Genomic DNA, 17,445 nt, shown 5'->3' on the forward strand with positions numbered 1-17,445 from the left:
GGATGTGGCTCTGTGCTCCGCCCCTGTCCCCATGGGACATAGTGTGACCACATGTGATGTGACAATGTGAAGATTCCAAGGCCAGGTCATAATGATATAATGCAGCTTCTGAATTTTCCTTTTGGATTACTCATTCTAAGGACTGTCTGTCACATGATATGAGGTCACTGAAGCAGCAATTGAAGAGGCTCACATGGAGAGGAATGGAGGCCTCCTGCCAATAGGCAGCATTAGATTGCCATCCTTGAGCAACCTTGTTAGCCAAGCTAAGCCTTCAGAAGCCTGCTGCAGCTCAAGCCAATAGAAACTTCATGAGAGACCATTTTCTACAGTGTATTAGACTTGCAGTGGCCTCAGAAGATACTATTTTTATCAAATGATTGTTGATACCACATAGACTTACTGTTGTAAAATACTAACAGTTAATATTAAAAACAAAACAAAACAACAAAACCCTAATAGGTTGAGATGGTGATTCACTTCTGTAATTCCAGCACTTAGAAGGCTGAGGCAGGTGAATCAAGAGCTTGAGGCCATCCTGGACCACATAGTGTAGAAGTTGTAGATAAATGTAGTTGTTATAACTTTGTAAAACTTTTGTTTCTGGTAACTACATTTATTATCTACCCTCATTTTTCCTTTTGTACCAGAGCATTATATAAGTATATATATATATTATAAGTATAATATGTTTTTTCTTCCTATAGAAGTAGGGAATCTTACCATCTTACAATTTGCAATGATTTGTTCTAATTTGTCCTTTAATGGCATCTGTGATATAAATAAATGAAGGAATTAACCATTGTCAGTACTTGTTTCATTTAAGGGTATCTTAAAGGGCTTGTAAGAAGGGTTTATACTTTCACATAAATAGTTTTATTCCTTAGAATTGCCACTCATGGTTGGTGATTTAATCAGAAATAAGAAAATTGATAATAAAAGGACTTGTCCAAAGGTAACAGCTAATTAATTTATAACTAGATTATATCCAGTTATTAACAATGAGATAAATTTACAGATTAATCTGTAGGCTTATTGTTATTTTTAGTTTTACTATAATGTGGAAACAGTATTATTTTATATTGCTTATTATAGTTGGAAGTAAACTATTATTTCTCTTCGGTTGTTTTTTGTTCTTACTGAAAAAAAAACAGAAAATTTATGGCAAAAAATGAAGTATAGAGTAGAAAATTTGAAATTTCCTCTGATTTTTATAATTTAGAGATAAGTTTTTAATTATATTATATCCCTGTACCCTTTTTCCTTCTTTCATCACCCAAAAATTTCTCTTACAATAAAGGTCTGAAGGTCATTTGTGTCTTCCTGTTCGGTATACACATTCCTTCCCAGAAGCCTTACAGAAGTTCTATCGTGGTGAGTTCAGGTAGGAATTTCTTGCAATTTAAAAAGAATTATACTTTTAATAAGCATATGCCACTAGTGCTGCTAAAGCCAGAATGACTAGACATTTGGATTACTCCTTAGTTACAACAGAAGCAATAAAATTTGATACATTAGCTGAGGCCCAAACCCATCTGCCTTACCTTCACCTAGTACAGTTAGAATAAGGTGAAGAAACCTGGACAAATGCTATTTGAGTTATGGTTTCAAACAGATTTTTCTTCAGTGAGTTACTCTCTTCGGAGTATGTCCTTAGCTGTTTAGTAGAAAGTTGCTAGTTCATATTCTGAGATCTTATAACTTTTACACACAATCCCTTGTCTAGTAATTAATGAAGGAAGAATAGTAAAAATAAAAACATATCTTTTAAAAGATTTAATTCATTTTCACAGATTTATCTCATTTCACCTCTTCAAACTATAAAAAGTAGTCACACTTGGCTGTCTTATATCTAACCCTCTGTTCACTCTATCCCCACTGCTTAAGAAAGCTTACATCTGTAAGTCAAATACCAGGAGTATGGTTGATAGGTATCTGTCTTATATACAAAGTCTTTTTTTTTTTGCTGGTTTTGGGGCATGGGCTCTGTCCCTGAGCCTGTCTGTGTTCAAGGCTAGCATTCTACCACTTGAGCCAGAGCTCCACTTCTAGCTTTTTCTTAGTTTATTGGAGATAGGAATCTCAGGCTTTCCTGCCCAGTCGGGCTTTGAACTGTGATCCTCAGATCTCAGCCTCCTGAGTAGCTAGGATTACAGGCATGAGCCACCAGCACATGGCACTTATAAAGTCTTTCTAAAGCAGTGTGGATGGGATTATTTATTCTTTAAAATTTATTATTATTATTACTACTACTACTATTATTATTTTTGTGGTATTGAGGATGAACTCAGATCCTCAGACTTGCCTAGCAAAGTGCTCTACCACTTGATCCTTATTCCTTTTTGCTTTTGTTATTTTTGAGGTAGAGTCTCTCTTTATGCCTAGGCTGGCCTTGAACTATGGTCTCCTGATTTCTGCCTCCCAAGTTACAGTTATGATTCACTGTTTTCAGATCATCATAAATGGAGAAAGTAGAGGCAAAAGGTGAGATATAGCTGGGCCAATATGAAAGCCAAATTTAGCTACTTTTTATAGCTTGAGGAGGCCTTTGCCAGATATTTGTGAAAGTATATTACATCATTTTAAGGATTTAGTTTTATTTTGATACATAGTAATTATGCTTATACAGTGTTACATTTCAGAACATGTATACAATGTATAATGATCATTTCAGGAAATTTAATGTGTTTATCGTCTCAGACATTTATCTGGTTTTTGCACTTGGAAATGTTAAAAAATCTTCTATTTTGGGCCATTCATTAAATCTTGATCAGTATGGTTATCTTACTGTACTGTAGAACATTACATGTTTTCTTCCTTTGAGTTGGAGCTCCAAAATTTGACTTTTCTTGAATCACTTTACTGCCAGTATCTTCAGTTTCACCTCAGAAGTTTGTCATTTTTAGAAATGACTAACATGATCACTAAATAGGAGTATATTTTTGCATATCTGTTTCATGAGTTTTTGATTTATTGATATTACTTTTAAACCTACATATAACTTCTTTTTATTTACTTTTATAAAAAATACCATTTAGATATTTAGGTATAATAAAATGTTTTTTTCTTAATATCTTTATTAATTTTAAAGGCACCATCTTTATAAAATATTGTGGAGATTTTTGTTTAATGCACTCACCTTAACATGATCATATTTTCATGATACTTTTTGTATAATATTTTTTTGGTGAGCAAAACATAAGCTTAGATCTAGCTCAGTATCTTGGACTACAAAGGGTTATTGATGAAAAGTTTAACTTACATACAAGTGTCTTTGGAAGTTTTGTACAAACACGGGATATATCCATTATAGCTGAAAGAGGAAGAAATATCCCAATCTGTCTTTAGCAAGAACCTGTGGATTTAAAGTTTTTCTGATGTAATTATTTGTAGAACAACCAGCTTTGTAATATGTGCTTTTTATTTGATGAAGTTATGATAATGTATTATCTTTAGTGTATTCTGTTTTGACATTACCTTCTTTTCCTTCACTTTTCTAAGGTGGTTGTGGAGGCAGCGTATCAGGTTATACCTTGAAGGGACTGGCATAAACCCTGTACCTGTGGACCTTCATGAACAGCAACTAAGTTTGAATCAGCACAGTAGAGCCTTCAACATCGAAAGAGTTGATGATGAAAGTAGGTGGACTGGGAATTAGAGCTAGTTGAGGGTAATATTTAACTTCTAGTGTCTTTGACCTCTGATTTTTTGAGGCAGTAATTAATAGTTAATTTATTTTTGATGCCACTAACAACACTTAAGAATGCGTAGTATACCGCTTTTTTTTTTTTTTGTAAAATTTGGTAGAATTCAAAGTAAGAAATACTGCATATGTTTTCTAGGATGGATTTTGAAAATAGTTAATTAGCTAGGGATTATAAAGGCCTGACAGGGTAGTTAATGGTCAGAATTCTTGATTTTAATCTTTGAAATGTCAAAAAACAAACATTGGGTGTTGGTAGCTCACAGCTATAATCCTAGCTACTCATGAGCTTAAGTCCTGAAGATCCTGGTTCAAAACTAGCCTGGGCAGGAAAGTCTGCAACACTCCATCTTTATTCTCCAATTAACCAGTAAAATGTCAGACTGGAGGTGTGGCTCAAACGGTAGATCTCCAGCCATGAGCAAGAAATCTGAACCAGAGCTTGAAGCCTTGAGTTCAATCCATAATACTGGCACCTTCCTTCTCTCTAAGAACTGCCCCCCGCCTCCCCGCAAAATAAAATCAGAAAAAGAAAAAAAGCAGTAAAGATAATATGATATAATCTTGAAGATCTGATAATAGTTACATTTCATATACTTATATTGAGTTATAATTTCTGATTAAAACTTTGTGAGATTTTTTTTTTAGTTTTTGTTGTGAAATTATGTATCCTGGTCCTAAGATGTGTTTAAAGTGTTTTGGGGATAATATTAGCAAATGGCAGTTTGTAGCTTCTTTTAAGATGAATTAATCAGCTATAACCTAATTTATGGGTTATTAACTAATCCTATTTTACCACTTTTTCTAGTAAGTCTAAGACTCTCATGGTGCAAAAATTTTCCATGAATGGTATTTGTGGACTATAAAAGATTTTATTTTTTCCTGATGCTTCATTTTTCTGAGTAAACTTATCAGGAAAAGCTCTTTTACATGCCTGCTTTTTATCTCTGCGGTGGTATGGTACCTGATGTTTACATCCATTTTTCCAGGACTTTTTAAAATGACGATTTATAGTTTTATATAGAATATATCAAGTATATCTGTATATCATGTTTTAAAGATTCTCTTCCACTTAAAAGTAATTTAAAAAGATAAAACTAGCCGGGCGCTGGTGGCTCACGCCTGTAATCCTAGCTACTCAGGAGGCTGAGATCTGAGGATAGTGGTTCAAAGACAGCAAGGGCAGGAAAGACCATGAGACTCCTATCTCCAATAAACCACCAGAAAACTGGAAGTGGTGCTGTAGCTCAAGTGGTAGAGCACTGGCCTTGAGCTGAAGAGCTGAGGGACAGCGCCCAGGCCCAGAGTTCAAGCCCCACGGCCAACCAAAAAAAAAAAAAAATAATAAAAAAATAAAAAAAAGATAAAACTAAAGAATTGCATATACATATTAATTTCTATTATGGTTTTGGAAATAAATGTTTTGTTAGTTTAAAAAATCATAGCTGGAAATTTTATTTTCTCTTACACTTGAAAGGACTTACTATTACCTTGAAAAGATGATGAATTGCCAGGAATAGTGGTGCCTATAATCCCAGCATGTGGGAGGCTGAGCAGGAGGATCCAGAGTTCAAGCCATTTTGGGTTGCATAGCAAGACTTTGTGTCAAAAAAAAAACCCAAATTGTTGTTTGTATCAATATTATATAATTTTAGAAAGCAGATTGTTATATAGAGTATAGTCATAAATATATTGGTATAGTCATAAAAGAAACAAAAGATGTATTCTTAATCTTGGCACTACATGCAAGATGTTCAGTCTGGTTAATGGTAGTTCTAGAAAAAAATGTTCAAATTAAAGCAAAATAAGAATATTTCTCAAAATTTAGGCAATGAACTGAATTAATGTTTAGTGTTATTAGTGGTAGCAGGTTTCAAAACAAAGTATGTTTTGATGAAACACAGAGAAGGGAGTGGAAGGACCAGGTTCTGGAACCAGAGTAGTTTTGGATCATAATAACAACACTGAACATTGTTACTGTTATAATTATTATATTGCTTTTATTGTTGCTATAAATAATTGCATAGTGTTTTACCATTTTTTGTGTATACCTTTTTTTTTTCTTTTTGTTTGTTAGAAGGTTATCAAACCAATTCACTTCTTCTTACTAGGTTTTATAGCTTCATTTTCTTAGGAAAATTTTACAGACATTTCAAGGTACAGTAGACCTATGGTATCCATTGGTATAAGCTTTTAGAGAGCCCACCACTGAGGGCACTGTGAATTCTCAGGATGCAGAGTTTAAATAAAACTGATAATCCAGGACTGACTGAGAGCCTTTCTGCATAATTGGAGCTGTATGTGTTAAGGATGTTGTTTTGTTTTTGTTCCTGAGTGTGCTTGATCAGAACTGCATGTAATAAGTCTGTAAGTAAGCTATGACAACTTACATTTTCTATTTAAATTTTCTTCAAGTTGACAGGAAACATTTCCTAGTAAGCTTCCAAAAATGAGTTCAAAATTCAAACTATAAATACATATCATAAACTACTGAAGTTTTTTTCCTGCTTTAACTTTCAACTTAGAATAAAGAAGAAAAAAATTATTAAAAACTTTTCAATTTATAAAAGGGATGGAACAAGTGAAATCACATCTCTTACATAATGTAACTTATACTTACCTAGGTTGTATTTGTGTACATGTTACAATGAAGAATTCATTTGTGTTCTCAGTGTCCCTATAAAGGGAAAGGGGGTTTATTTTTATCTTTTTAATTAAAAATTATTTTAATTATCTCACTGTTCAAGGGATGTTCAAGCAACCCAGGTTTCTTCTAAATAGTGGCTCCTATCATATTTTAAGGCCTTTGAGTCTTAGGTTGATCTTTCTACCTTGCTGGGAGAAAAATACAGAGCAAGGAGGGCCCTAAAGCTGTGCTAGGAGCCAGGCCTTTTCATTACTTTTCATTACCAGTCACATGACCTGAAAATGCCTAGCAATATGAAGATGTGCAAGAATTTTATAATGTAGCAGTCTCTTTTACTGGTTTAAGTGTTTTGTGTCTAAAATTACAAATAATAGTTGTGTAATCCATTCTCTTGAATAGAAAACTGTTAATTTATATCGGATCTATGATTTCATATTCTATTAGATGAAACAAGTTATAAATGGACAGTTTTGTGATTAGATAAGGTTTGGTAGTCAATTAGTATGAAAGAAGAGGATTGAGTTGATTAATGAGATTTAAAGTAGATCTTTTCCTCATATATAAATAGGATCCTGCTGATAAAATAGGATCCTGCTGATCCTATTTTAAAGTTATTTTACATTCATGTTCTATTACCATAACTATCATCATTAACATATCATCATCATTTTATGTCTGTGTTCTACAAATGCACAACAACATGTGGTAATTGGCCTTCGGTGTTTAGCATATTTTCATTCAACGTGATGATCTTCAGATCTGCCCATTTTCATTCATGGAATATATGTTAATTTTTCTTTGTGGCTGAGTAATTGGTATATACAGTACCATATTTTCTTTATCCATCATTCTTCAGTTGTTGGCTGTACTGTGACTGATTCTACAGTGAAGCTGTTGTGAACACAGCTGCATTAAACATAGGTGTCACTGATTTGTTCTCCTTTGGATATATGTGTGAGGGTGGTATGTTGAAGTTATTAGGTGAGATGATTTTTAGTTTTTTTGAGTAGCCGCCATACTGATTTCCATAGAAGCTGTAATGATTTTTATTCCCACAGACATACAAGGATTCCTTTTCCCTACTCCCTCATCAGCATTTGTTATTGTTTTGATGATGACCATTTTGACAGGGATGAGATGGAATCATTGTGCAGTTTTGATTTACATTTCCTTTATGGATAAGGATGTTGAACATTTCTTGATGTACTTGTTAGCCTTTTCATTCTTTTTCTGAAACTGTTCAGTTTGTTCATTTATTAGGTTATTTGTTTTTTTCAGTTCGATGTTTTTGTATATGCCAGTATTGGGGCTTGAGCTCAGGGCCTTGTACTCTTTTTTTTTTTTTTTCAGTTGTGGGGCTTGAACTTTGGGCCTGAGTGCTGTCCTCAGCTCTTCAGCTCAAGGCTAGCTCTCTACCACTTGAGCTATAGTGCCATTTCCGGTTTTCTGGTGGTTTATTGGAGATAAGAGTTTCATGGACTTTCCTGCCTGGGCTGGCTTTGAACCGCCATCCTCAGATATCAGCTTCCTGAATCTCTAGGATTACAGGCGTGAGCCATCAGCACCCGGTTATGGGCCTTGTACTCTTGCTTGGCTTTTTTACTCATGGTTGAGACTGTATCACTTGAGCCACACTTCTACTTCATTTTGAGCTGTTTGTATATTAAGGGAATTAATCCTTTATCTATTATAGCACTGGTAAGGATTTTCTCCAATTCTGTGAGTTGTCTTTTGGTTCTGATAATGGTTTCTTTTGATGTGCAAAAATACAACTCCAAATATATCAAAAGATCTTAATGTTAGGACTATAGTCTTCAAAATATTGTAGGAAATCATAGGAATATTATGTATTCTGTTTAACCACAATAGTAAAAAAAAAATCTCAGAACATATGCAGATACTGGGAAGAAATAACACTGTTGAATAATTAGTTGGCCAATGAAAAAATAAGGGGGAAATCTACCCATCAATCCTCATAAGGAGAGTATATACTCATAAGGGTATGAATATGCTGCCTGTCCCAAGTGAGATGGACTTTTAAATATTGATGTAGGAAAAGTTGTGGAAGAAGCAGACAAGTGAACTTCCATGTAATACTTGCCTACTGGAGACATATGAATGCAATAAATCAGCTACTGGTGCCATTGAGGAATGGGGAGAATGGAAATCCTTATGTTATTCCTGGCCTTAGTAGAAATGATTTTAACTCATCAAGGAAAAGTACTTATACTGTATATATATCTTATAGATTATAAAAAGAAAAGGTTGCATATGTTATAAATATTGAAGGGAAATGTGACCATTTCTATCACACTATTATGGCTAAAACATTATAAACTTTCCATTGAGAAAAAAATCTTAATCCTTCAACGTATGTAGGTTGGTTCCTAACATGACCCATGCAAGTCATTTGCTGCCTAATACCAGGATTGCACTTCTTCAGAAGCAATTGACCAGGTCCACTTTTGAATCTTTCGCAGAGAAACTAAGTTGATAGTGATAAGGATATTGTGAATTGGTTACATTTGTTGTATCCCTCTTGAAAAAATTGGTTTCAAAAAGAATTAAGTTTTATTTTGTAAAGATTCAAGTGTCATGGGATAAGGCTGGGTGACTTTTAAGGCTATATTGTTGGCATGTTAAGGGATATTTGTATGTTAACTATATTAAGGAATATGATTAAAAATAAAAGCTTTAATGTCAAATAAGTTTTTATTGTAATATTTCCCAAATTCAAGGAGCTGTCTTGGATTTCCCCCTCCCCTATTACTGCAGGGTCTGAGGCTTCAGGACCCCAACTTTTGCCCGTGAGAGCACTAAATGAAGTCTTCATTGGGGAGAGTCTATCATCCAGGTATTTTTTTTTAAAGTCTACAGTCTTGTGTATGGGATTTAGTATTCTTAAGTTATTTATTTAATTTCTACAAATCTGCTAGCTAAAATGCATAATAATAATGTATAATTAGCAGATATTATTTAATGCAATATTTTCTAAGCTATCATACATGCTAATACTTATTAAGGGAAAAGAATGTTCTGTAATAAAAACACTTTGTGAAACCCTACAATTTTTTTTTTCTTAAGGGAGTTTGATGTCAGGTCCTTGTGCTTGCTTGGCTGGCATTCTACCATTTGAGCCACACAAAAAAGCCTTTTGCTGGTTTTTGGGGATGGAGTCTAGTGAACTCTTCTGCCCTGGCTGGCCTCATACCACAGCCCTTCAGATCTCAGCCTCTTGAGTAGCTAAGATTGCAAGCATGAGTTAGTGCTATGCCTAACTTGGAAAACTGTTTGTGATGTAATTACTAGGTATGAAATGACTAAAATAAGGTAAAGTTAATTTAATTCTTTGTAGTGCTTTAGAACCTCTACTTTACATTATAATTAAAGTAGAGGTAGAAGCTCGGAGTTAAGTTTTATGTCCCACTTTCCTGCTACTACTAGAACTCTGTAGCTCTTTGTAAACCATGTAGATGATTCCCTAGGTTTTTGAATTTGTGAAACTTTTAATAATTCTGTTTGTTGCATCTGTTTCTTTTTTTCTTTTTGTCAGTTGTAGGGCTTGAACTTAGGGCCTGGGTGCTGTCCCTGAGCTCTTTTGCTCAAGGCTAGTGCTCTACCACTTAGAGCCACAGCATCACTTCCAGTTTTCGGGTGGTTTATTGGAGATGAGAGTCTCACAGACTTTCTTGCCCAGGCTGACTTTGAACCACAATCCTCAGGACTCAGCCTCTTGAGTAGCTAGGATTACGGGTGTGTGTAACAATGCCTGGCTTTTTTTTTTTTTTTTGCCGGTTGTGGGGGCCTGAACTCTGGGCCTGGGTGCTGTTCCTTGGCTCTTCAGCTCAAGGCTAGCGCTCTACCACTTGAGCCATAGCGCCACTTCCGGCTTTTTCTGCTTATGTGATGCTGAGGAATTGAACCCAGGGCCTCAGGCATGCAAGGCAAGCACTCTACCACTGAGCCACCTTCCCAGCCCCCTGCCTGGCTTTTTTATAAGGACTTTGTATGAGAAAAAGTTGTCATAATTGAAAGGTAATTCACATTTTAACTACCAGCTAATAGTAAACAAATATGTAATATTAAATTCATTCAGTAAAATATATTGTGTGCCTATTATGTACAAATGTGAATCCCTAGAAATGCAAAGATGAGTAAGATACACATTTTGGAGAGGAATACATAATTTAAATGGGTTAAAACTAAATGTTCCTCAAAGAAATAAAATGTTTAAAGGCAACTCATACATACATTACTGTTGAAAAATGTATTTAACATAGTAAGACTTCTTTGCTATATGTAAACATTTTTGTTTTATTGCATATCAAGTTTGAAGCAATAATTGGTTCTATTAAGTATTAGAAGAGGAGAAAATGTAACCAATTAGAGATAGAGTCTAATAATTACTGCCAGTGACTTAAGACAGACAAGAGAGCAACAACTTTAAATGAGTTTGGAGAAAGTTCATTAAAGAGATGACAAAAGTAAATTCCCTTTGAGTTCATGTTTATCTTAGGCAAGCCGTTTTATGGTTTCTTTTACTCTGTTTGCCTATCACAAGGGTGGTATTGTGACTGCTGAGAGCTTCTACTATCATTGCTTTATACTTTGTATGTACTAAAAGATTAAATAATTCATAAAAAGAGGGAAACTAGGATAGATTTTGGGGAGCCATTGAGGTCCCAGAGATTGATACCTGATACTGCTTCCTTTTTTGTTCTTTGATGTCTCACATTGTGTCTTTACCAAGATATGGCCAGCAATAGGTTGGCTTCTGGTGCTATTGAATATAACTATGTGGAAGGTAGTCAGTTATTTTTTAAAGACTTTATGATATAAGATCCTAGGCAGAAAGGAAAGGGAACATTTATTGGTGCCTGTGTATATCAGGTTATTGCAAATGAGTAAGCCTGTGAGAAAAGTAGAACTTATCAGTGAAATGATTGGTATTTGGAAGATTCAGATAACTTCCACAGGTCATCTGATTTGGTTGCACCAGAACTGTATAAAGCTTATCATTTCTGATTCTAAACTGTATAGTGAGGCTTCACTATGCTCCAAAAACTTAAGTGCTTTCCTCCAAAAAATATGAAGCGCAGCAATACTAGTCCTCACTTACAATGTTCTTAGATTTAAGAACATTTTTAAAAGCCCATTTTTTTCTTTTCTCTTATTCTAACCTAGAATGTCTTATTCTTGGGCTGTAGCAGTGGACAATTTAAGAAGAAGTATACCCACTCTAAAGGGACTGTGAGTTTTATTGCTGCCTTAAAAAATAATTTTCCCAAATAAAATTCTGTAAATTGACTAATCTCAATAAACCTGCATGTGAGATTAACACTAAATTTTCTCATAGTTTTGGGCTCAATATCTCTCACTTGATTATACTTTTCTTCTTTTCCACTCTGTTTTCTCCTTACCCCCACAACTTTAATCTATTTTTTTTTGCTTGATTTTGGCAGAGTAGTAACCATTTCTGTGTCTGTATATGATAGGTTCTCCGCATGCATTTCCCAGGAAGCTATTAGTAAGCTGTGAAATAGATTAAATGTGAATATCAGGCAGACTATCTTTTATTTTTGTAAGAACGTGAAAAGGAGTTTATCATGTAAAAATCCTTGACAAATTAAGAGCTTTCAAGAGAAAAATGGGCCAGAATAAAAGGATAAATTATCCACAAACTGTTAAGGTTTACAAGCATGTTAAGTAATTATCATTGTTTTGAAAACCTGTATTTTAATAAAATTTTACTGTTACCTTTTATATGCTGGATAAAAAAATCCAGTGTTGATCAATGACACCATTTTACAAAGAAGGTAAAGTAACAATTAACAAAGTAGATTTACATATTTCAGACTTCTTTGAATAGTTTATTATAAGCATTGAGTTAAAGAATAATATCTTTTTTTACTAGTGTCAGAAAACCCATTTGATTTCATGTTTATGAAGTATTCTTTACAACTTTATTGCTATTAATATCAATTCAAAAGATTAGTTTATCACTTAAAAAAGAGTTTAGAAGAAACTATTAGTTACAAAGAATTATAGATTTAGATATATGAAGGACTACCCACCATAAAACTAATCTAATTATGTTATTTCTCCTTTTGAATTCTGAAATGAAGCTGAAGTAGAGAATAGTCACTAGTGCTAGCAAAGGATATACAAGTTAGCATTTGAAATACTCCAGTACAGATAGAAAGGAACATATAGATCAAAAAAGGCATGCAGAAACATGAATGTATATTTCTTCCTTTTTCACTTAATCAGCATTAGAATAGCACCATGATATGTGTGCCTACTAAGTTAGATATTTCTTGGTCAAGTTGACTTACTTAGATTTAATCTGTTGCAAAAAGACTGTTTTATTTACTATGAACCATAAGCTTAGCAAATAAGAGTTTTATATTCTCAATTATAGGGCATCCTACTATGAAATTTCACTTGATGATGGACCATGGGAAAAACAGAAGAGTTCAGGGCTCAATTTGTGTACTGGCACAGGATCAAAGGCCTGGTGAGTTACTTGGGTTGGTGCTTATTAAAGTTTGTGAAGTAGTTTAAATAACAGTCTATTTGATACCTAATACTCATGCATGCATCCACACTCTGATGTTACATAGGTGGCTTAGGTTCTGCCTCAGTCAACATTATTTCATCATTATTGAACCGATTGCACTAGATTTATGAAGAAATAAAAGGAAAGAAGTGGCTTGGAGAATTATATACTTTAAAATTTAAGAATATTTTTAAGTGGGGTACTGGCGGCTCATGCCTGTAATCCTAGCTACTCAAGAGAATGAGATCTGAGGATCTTGGTTTGAAGCCATCCTGGGCAGACAAATCCAAAAGACTCTTATTTCCAATTAATCAGCAGAAAGCAGAAATAGAGCTGTGATTTAAGTTGTAGAGCTTCAACTTTGAGCAAACAAGCCCCCAAAAAGAAAGAAAGAAAGAAAGAAAGAAAGAAAGAAAGAAAGAAAGAAAGAAAGGCAGACAGGGATATTTTAAATAGTAACGAAATAAAAAGTACAAGGTACCATACAAAAAAGAGATTAGATGTTTGCATGTTAAATGTCCACATGGAGACAAGCACGCATCCTGTGTACAATACCTTGTAGCCTCCCTGAACGTAAACAATCTCTTCTGATTCACAGGACAGACATCTAATGCAGATGCCTACCAGATGGATCTGCAGTTGTCTTCTTTCCTGAGTGCTCACTCATTCTAAAGTTACCTACTAAGTACGATATTAACAGCATATCATATTCAAACATTTGAAACTCAATTTACTGTTTTTTTTTTGTTTTCTGTGTTCCCTAAACTGTTTAACACTGCCACTGTTTACTCCAAGTTTTAGAGGGAAAACACAATTTTTCAAAACCTTGTTCTTACCTTTCAATCATCACATGTTTCATTTTCCTTCCATATAACTCAGTCCCTCAACTCTGTGCATTGTTCTCAATTCCTTGTCCATCTTTCTGAGTTTCTACTGCTATTGCTTTGGTCCAGGCCCTAAATATTTAGAATTTTTTTGTGCCTCACTTTTTATTCTGGTTGTCATCCATTTGTCATGCCAACGGAGTAATACTTCTTAAAGTATATATAAATCTGACAATGTCTGTCCTCTGCCTTAAAACTTTCATTGACCTCTGACTGTGATCGTTTAGCTTTGTCCACCTTGCAAAGCCCTGTAACTATGGCTGTGGGTATCTTACTGGCATTATGCCTTCCCTACCCTTACCCTACCCATCAACACTCTAGCAACACCACAGGCTACTTACAATTCTAAGCACATCCCTGGTCTCTCCTAGCTTTTTGTTTTTTTTTTCAATGTAACTTCTTCCTGCATTGAATGTCTGAACACTTTATACTTTCTACCCACTAAACTGAACGGTTTTCAAATGTTGTTTTCTTTAAAAAGTCATTAACATTCAGTTTTTTCATAAACACAATAAACTAACCCTTCTTTTGTCTTTCTTCAGAACATTTTTCCTTATATTATTATAGCACACATCCTGTTATTAACTATCAATATGCAGATACCTACTAGTTTTGAGCAACTTGAAGTTATGACTAGTGTATATTTTTCAAGCTTAATTTTTGGTGTGCAGAACATAATACCTAATATCTATCCACTAATATGTTTTTCTTAAATGAGCACGTGCTCACACAAAAATAGCAAAAAATTTGCTATGGAAGTATTTTTATTTGCATATGTTGGACCACACCTATAATTTCAGCATTTTAGAGGCTGAGGCAGGAAGATGACAAGTTCAAGACCAGACTGGACTATGTATCAAAACCTTGAATTCAGAAAAACAAAAATCCCCAAACTGATATTGACTATGTTAGTTTACTTTTATTTCCTCCCTTTTCAGCATGGCTTCTTTAGGTTTTTATAGTAGGAAAATTTTAACTTCTAGGAGCAGACCAAGCAGTGTACTGACTCCCATGTACTCATTACCCGCAGCAGTGGTTATTGAACCAGGCCCTTCTTGTTTCTTCTTTGTACTAACCTTACCTCTCAGTTTATGGAGCAAAACCTTGTTTCACAGTGGCAGAAGATAGAAATAATGAGACAGTTCAGAGACACTTGCTATGTGGTGAAACCCCATATTCTGTTACTGTGGAACAGTTTTTAGAAATGTGAAGACGGGATTTGTCTAAGCACATTTTTCCCTGGCCACAGGTTGGGTTTTATTTTCTAGTACCTCTTATGTTAGAGCCAGGTGATTGAATTCTAGCTGAAGGGATGCGAGTGGACCTGATGGTCACCCCTTCCAAGGCTGGCTCACGAGTCTGCCATGGGTACTCTCCGTGGTCTTTCATCCTGCAGCTTGATGCAGATGAGCACAGTAGCCTTATAAGCTCTGTTTAAGACAGAAGGCCTATAAGATGGGAGGAGCCTAACTCTCTGAACATGTAACATGGAGGAGAGCCACCTCCCAGTTAGGAGTGCCCACTGTGAACTTTATGAGAACAATACACATTCTGTGTTTTTGTTTTTTAAACCTTTTCTTAGGATAACTATAGACCCAATAACTGAAATACTAGAAAAGAATCTAGGGTTTGATAATGTTCGTAGGTAGTTGAATGAGGTATCAGACATCTACATTTTTCACCTTCAAGGAAACTTTTTTTAATTTAAAGAAATGTATATATTAAAAAGGCAGTGAAAAGCGGTTGTTACTTTCATTTCCTATCTGTAGTATTAATGTGTTTTTGTTTTTAGGTTAACATTTTGGTTATATATTATATATCACCATAATATAATTATATATGTGATATATAGTTATATAGTGATATATATATAGTTATATACACATAGTGTATAATAGCCATATATAATATGTATAATAGTTATATTTATAATATATAATAAACATTTATAATGGTTAGATACATAGTATATATAATTATTATATTTTATTTATTTATTCATTCATTCATTTATTGCCAGTCCTGGGGCTTGAACTCAGGCCCTGGATGCTATCCCTGAGCCTCTTTTACTCAAGGCTAGCATTCTATCTCTTGAGCTATAGTGCCACTTCTGGCTTTTTCTGAGAGGTTTACTGGAGATAGGTGTCTCATGGATTTTCCTTCCTGAGCTGTCTTTGAACCTGGAGCCTCAGATCTTAGCCTCCTGAGTAGCCATCCATGCCCAGCTGTATTTTAATTACCAGCCTGCTATGGCTACATTTGAATTGTTCTGCAGTTACCAGCAGTGCTTCCATAAAGGTTCTTGTTTCTATCTTTGTATATTTTATGTGGAAGTGGTATGTTTTAAGATAAATTGCTAGGTTGAGAATATATTCATTTTAAAATTTGCTAGTATATGATTGTTTTCCAAGTATAGTTTCTAGATTCATAACAGTATAGGAAGTTGTGCTTTTCCCTTACTCATGCCACTGTGTTATTAATCAGGTATTAGCAGTATTTATTTGTAGCTGTCTAAATTTCTTACTTTCTATTTATCTATTTAGATTATTTTTCATTTTTAGCATGTTTTTAGAATTAAAACAAGAACAAATTGTATGTGTGTATTTTTTTTTTAGGTCTTTCAATATCAATAGGGTTGCAACTCAGGCTGTGGAAGATGTTTTAAATATTGGTGAGTAATATATATATTTGTTTATTGTATATTAACTTATACAAAGCAAAATATTTAATGGAGATATTTCTCCCTTTTCTCTTTAATAGCAAAGCGACAAGGAAATCTGAATCTTCCATTGAACAAAGAATTGGTAGAGAAAGGTTAGTGACTAATGATATTAATTATTAACAGTTTAATTTATTTCTATATTAATTTGACAATTATAGTTATAACTTTTTTGGACATATACATGTTCTTGATACTGTATGTTTTGAATTGTAAGCAATATAAAGAGCAAAGCAGAAGTCATACTGTGAATTTTGATATGGATTATAATCCAGCCATAACTTTAAACATGTCTGTAGAAATAGGACTGTGTTGCAAAAATCGCTATTTTGCAAAGAAGATAAGAAAGGCATGCCCTTGTAGTATGTCTCTGCTTACCTGTGGTTTCACTTTGATCATTTTAGCTTTCTAAGATATTCTTCTTTTAATTTGAGATGAAGGTTATATTAGTCTTGGATTATTAGTATTAGCATTACATTGTATCAAAAAGGAAAATTAAGCCCATGCAATAATCAGTTCTTTATTATATAAATTCACTTAAAAAACATAACCATAGGAAATGGTTAAGTTTCCAGGCATAGTGACTGATACCTACCATTCTAGTTACTTAGGACGCTGAGACTGAAAAGATCATGGTTTGAGGCCAGCCCAGACAAATAATTCATGACACTCTCCCTCATCTCAACAGAAAAAGCTGGCCACATACATGCTTGCTATCCTTGCTATGTAGGAAGCGTAGAGGAAAACTGCAACACAGGCTGGTGCTTGCAAGAAAAGTGAGACCCTATCTCAAAAATAACCAAAGCAACAAGGGCTAGTAGCTTAAGTGGTAAAGGGCCTGCTTAGGGAACTATACATCCTGAATTCAAACCCCAGTATTGTCAATTAAAAAGGAAAAAAAAAAGGTTTAAGATGGTAAATATGCTATTACAC

General features: G+C 34.2%; 1 protein-coding gene across 1 annotated transcript in view; it reads left to right on the plus strand.

Annotated features, from left to right (window-relative positions):
• Nadk2 (NAD kinase 2, mitochondrial) overlaps nucleotides 1-17,445 on the plus strand; it is a 43,137-nt gene that overhangs the window by 18,890 nt on the left and 6,802 nt on the right. Inside the window, exons 8-14 of the mRNA XM_013018524.1 lie at nucleotides 1,301-1,384; nucleotides 3,502-3,638; nucleotides 9,126-9,204; nucleotides 11,535-11,600; nucleotides 12,772-12,867; nucleotides 16,409-16,464; nucleotides 16,554-16,607. Coding sequence (XP_012873978.1) covers nucleotides 1,301-1,384; nucleotides 3,502-3,638; nucleotides 9,126-9,204; nucleotides 11,535-11,600; nucleotides 12,772-12,867; nucleotides 16,409-16,464; nucleotides 16,554-16,607 — 572 coding nt within the window. The remainder of the gene's footprint in view (nucleotides 1-1,300; nucleotides 1,385-3,501; nucleotides 3,639-9,125; nucleotides 9,205-11,534; nucleotides 11,601-12,771; nucleotides 12,868-16,408; nucleotides 16,465-16,553; nucleotides 16,608-17,445) is intronic.

This window comes from Dipodomys ordii, unplaced genomic scaffold, assembly GCF_000151885.1.
Source record: "Dipodomys ordii isolate 6190 unplaced genomic scaffold, Dord_2.0 Scaffold41, whole genome shotgun sequence".
NCBI classification, from domain to species: Eukaryota; Metazoa; Chordata; class Mammalia; order Rodentia; family Heteromyidae; genus Dipodomys; species Dipodomys ordii.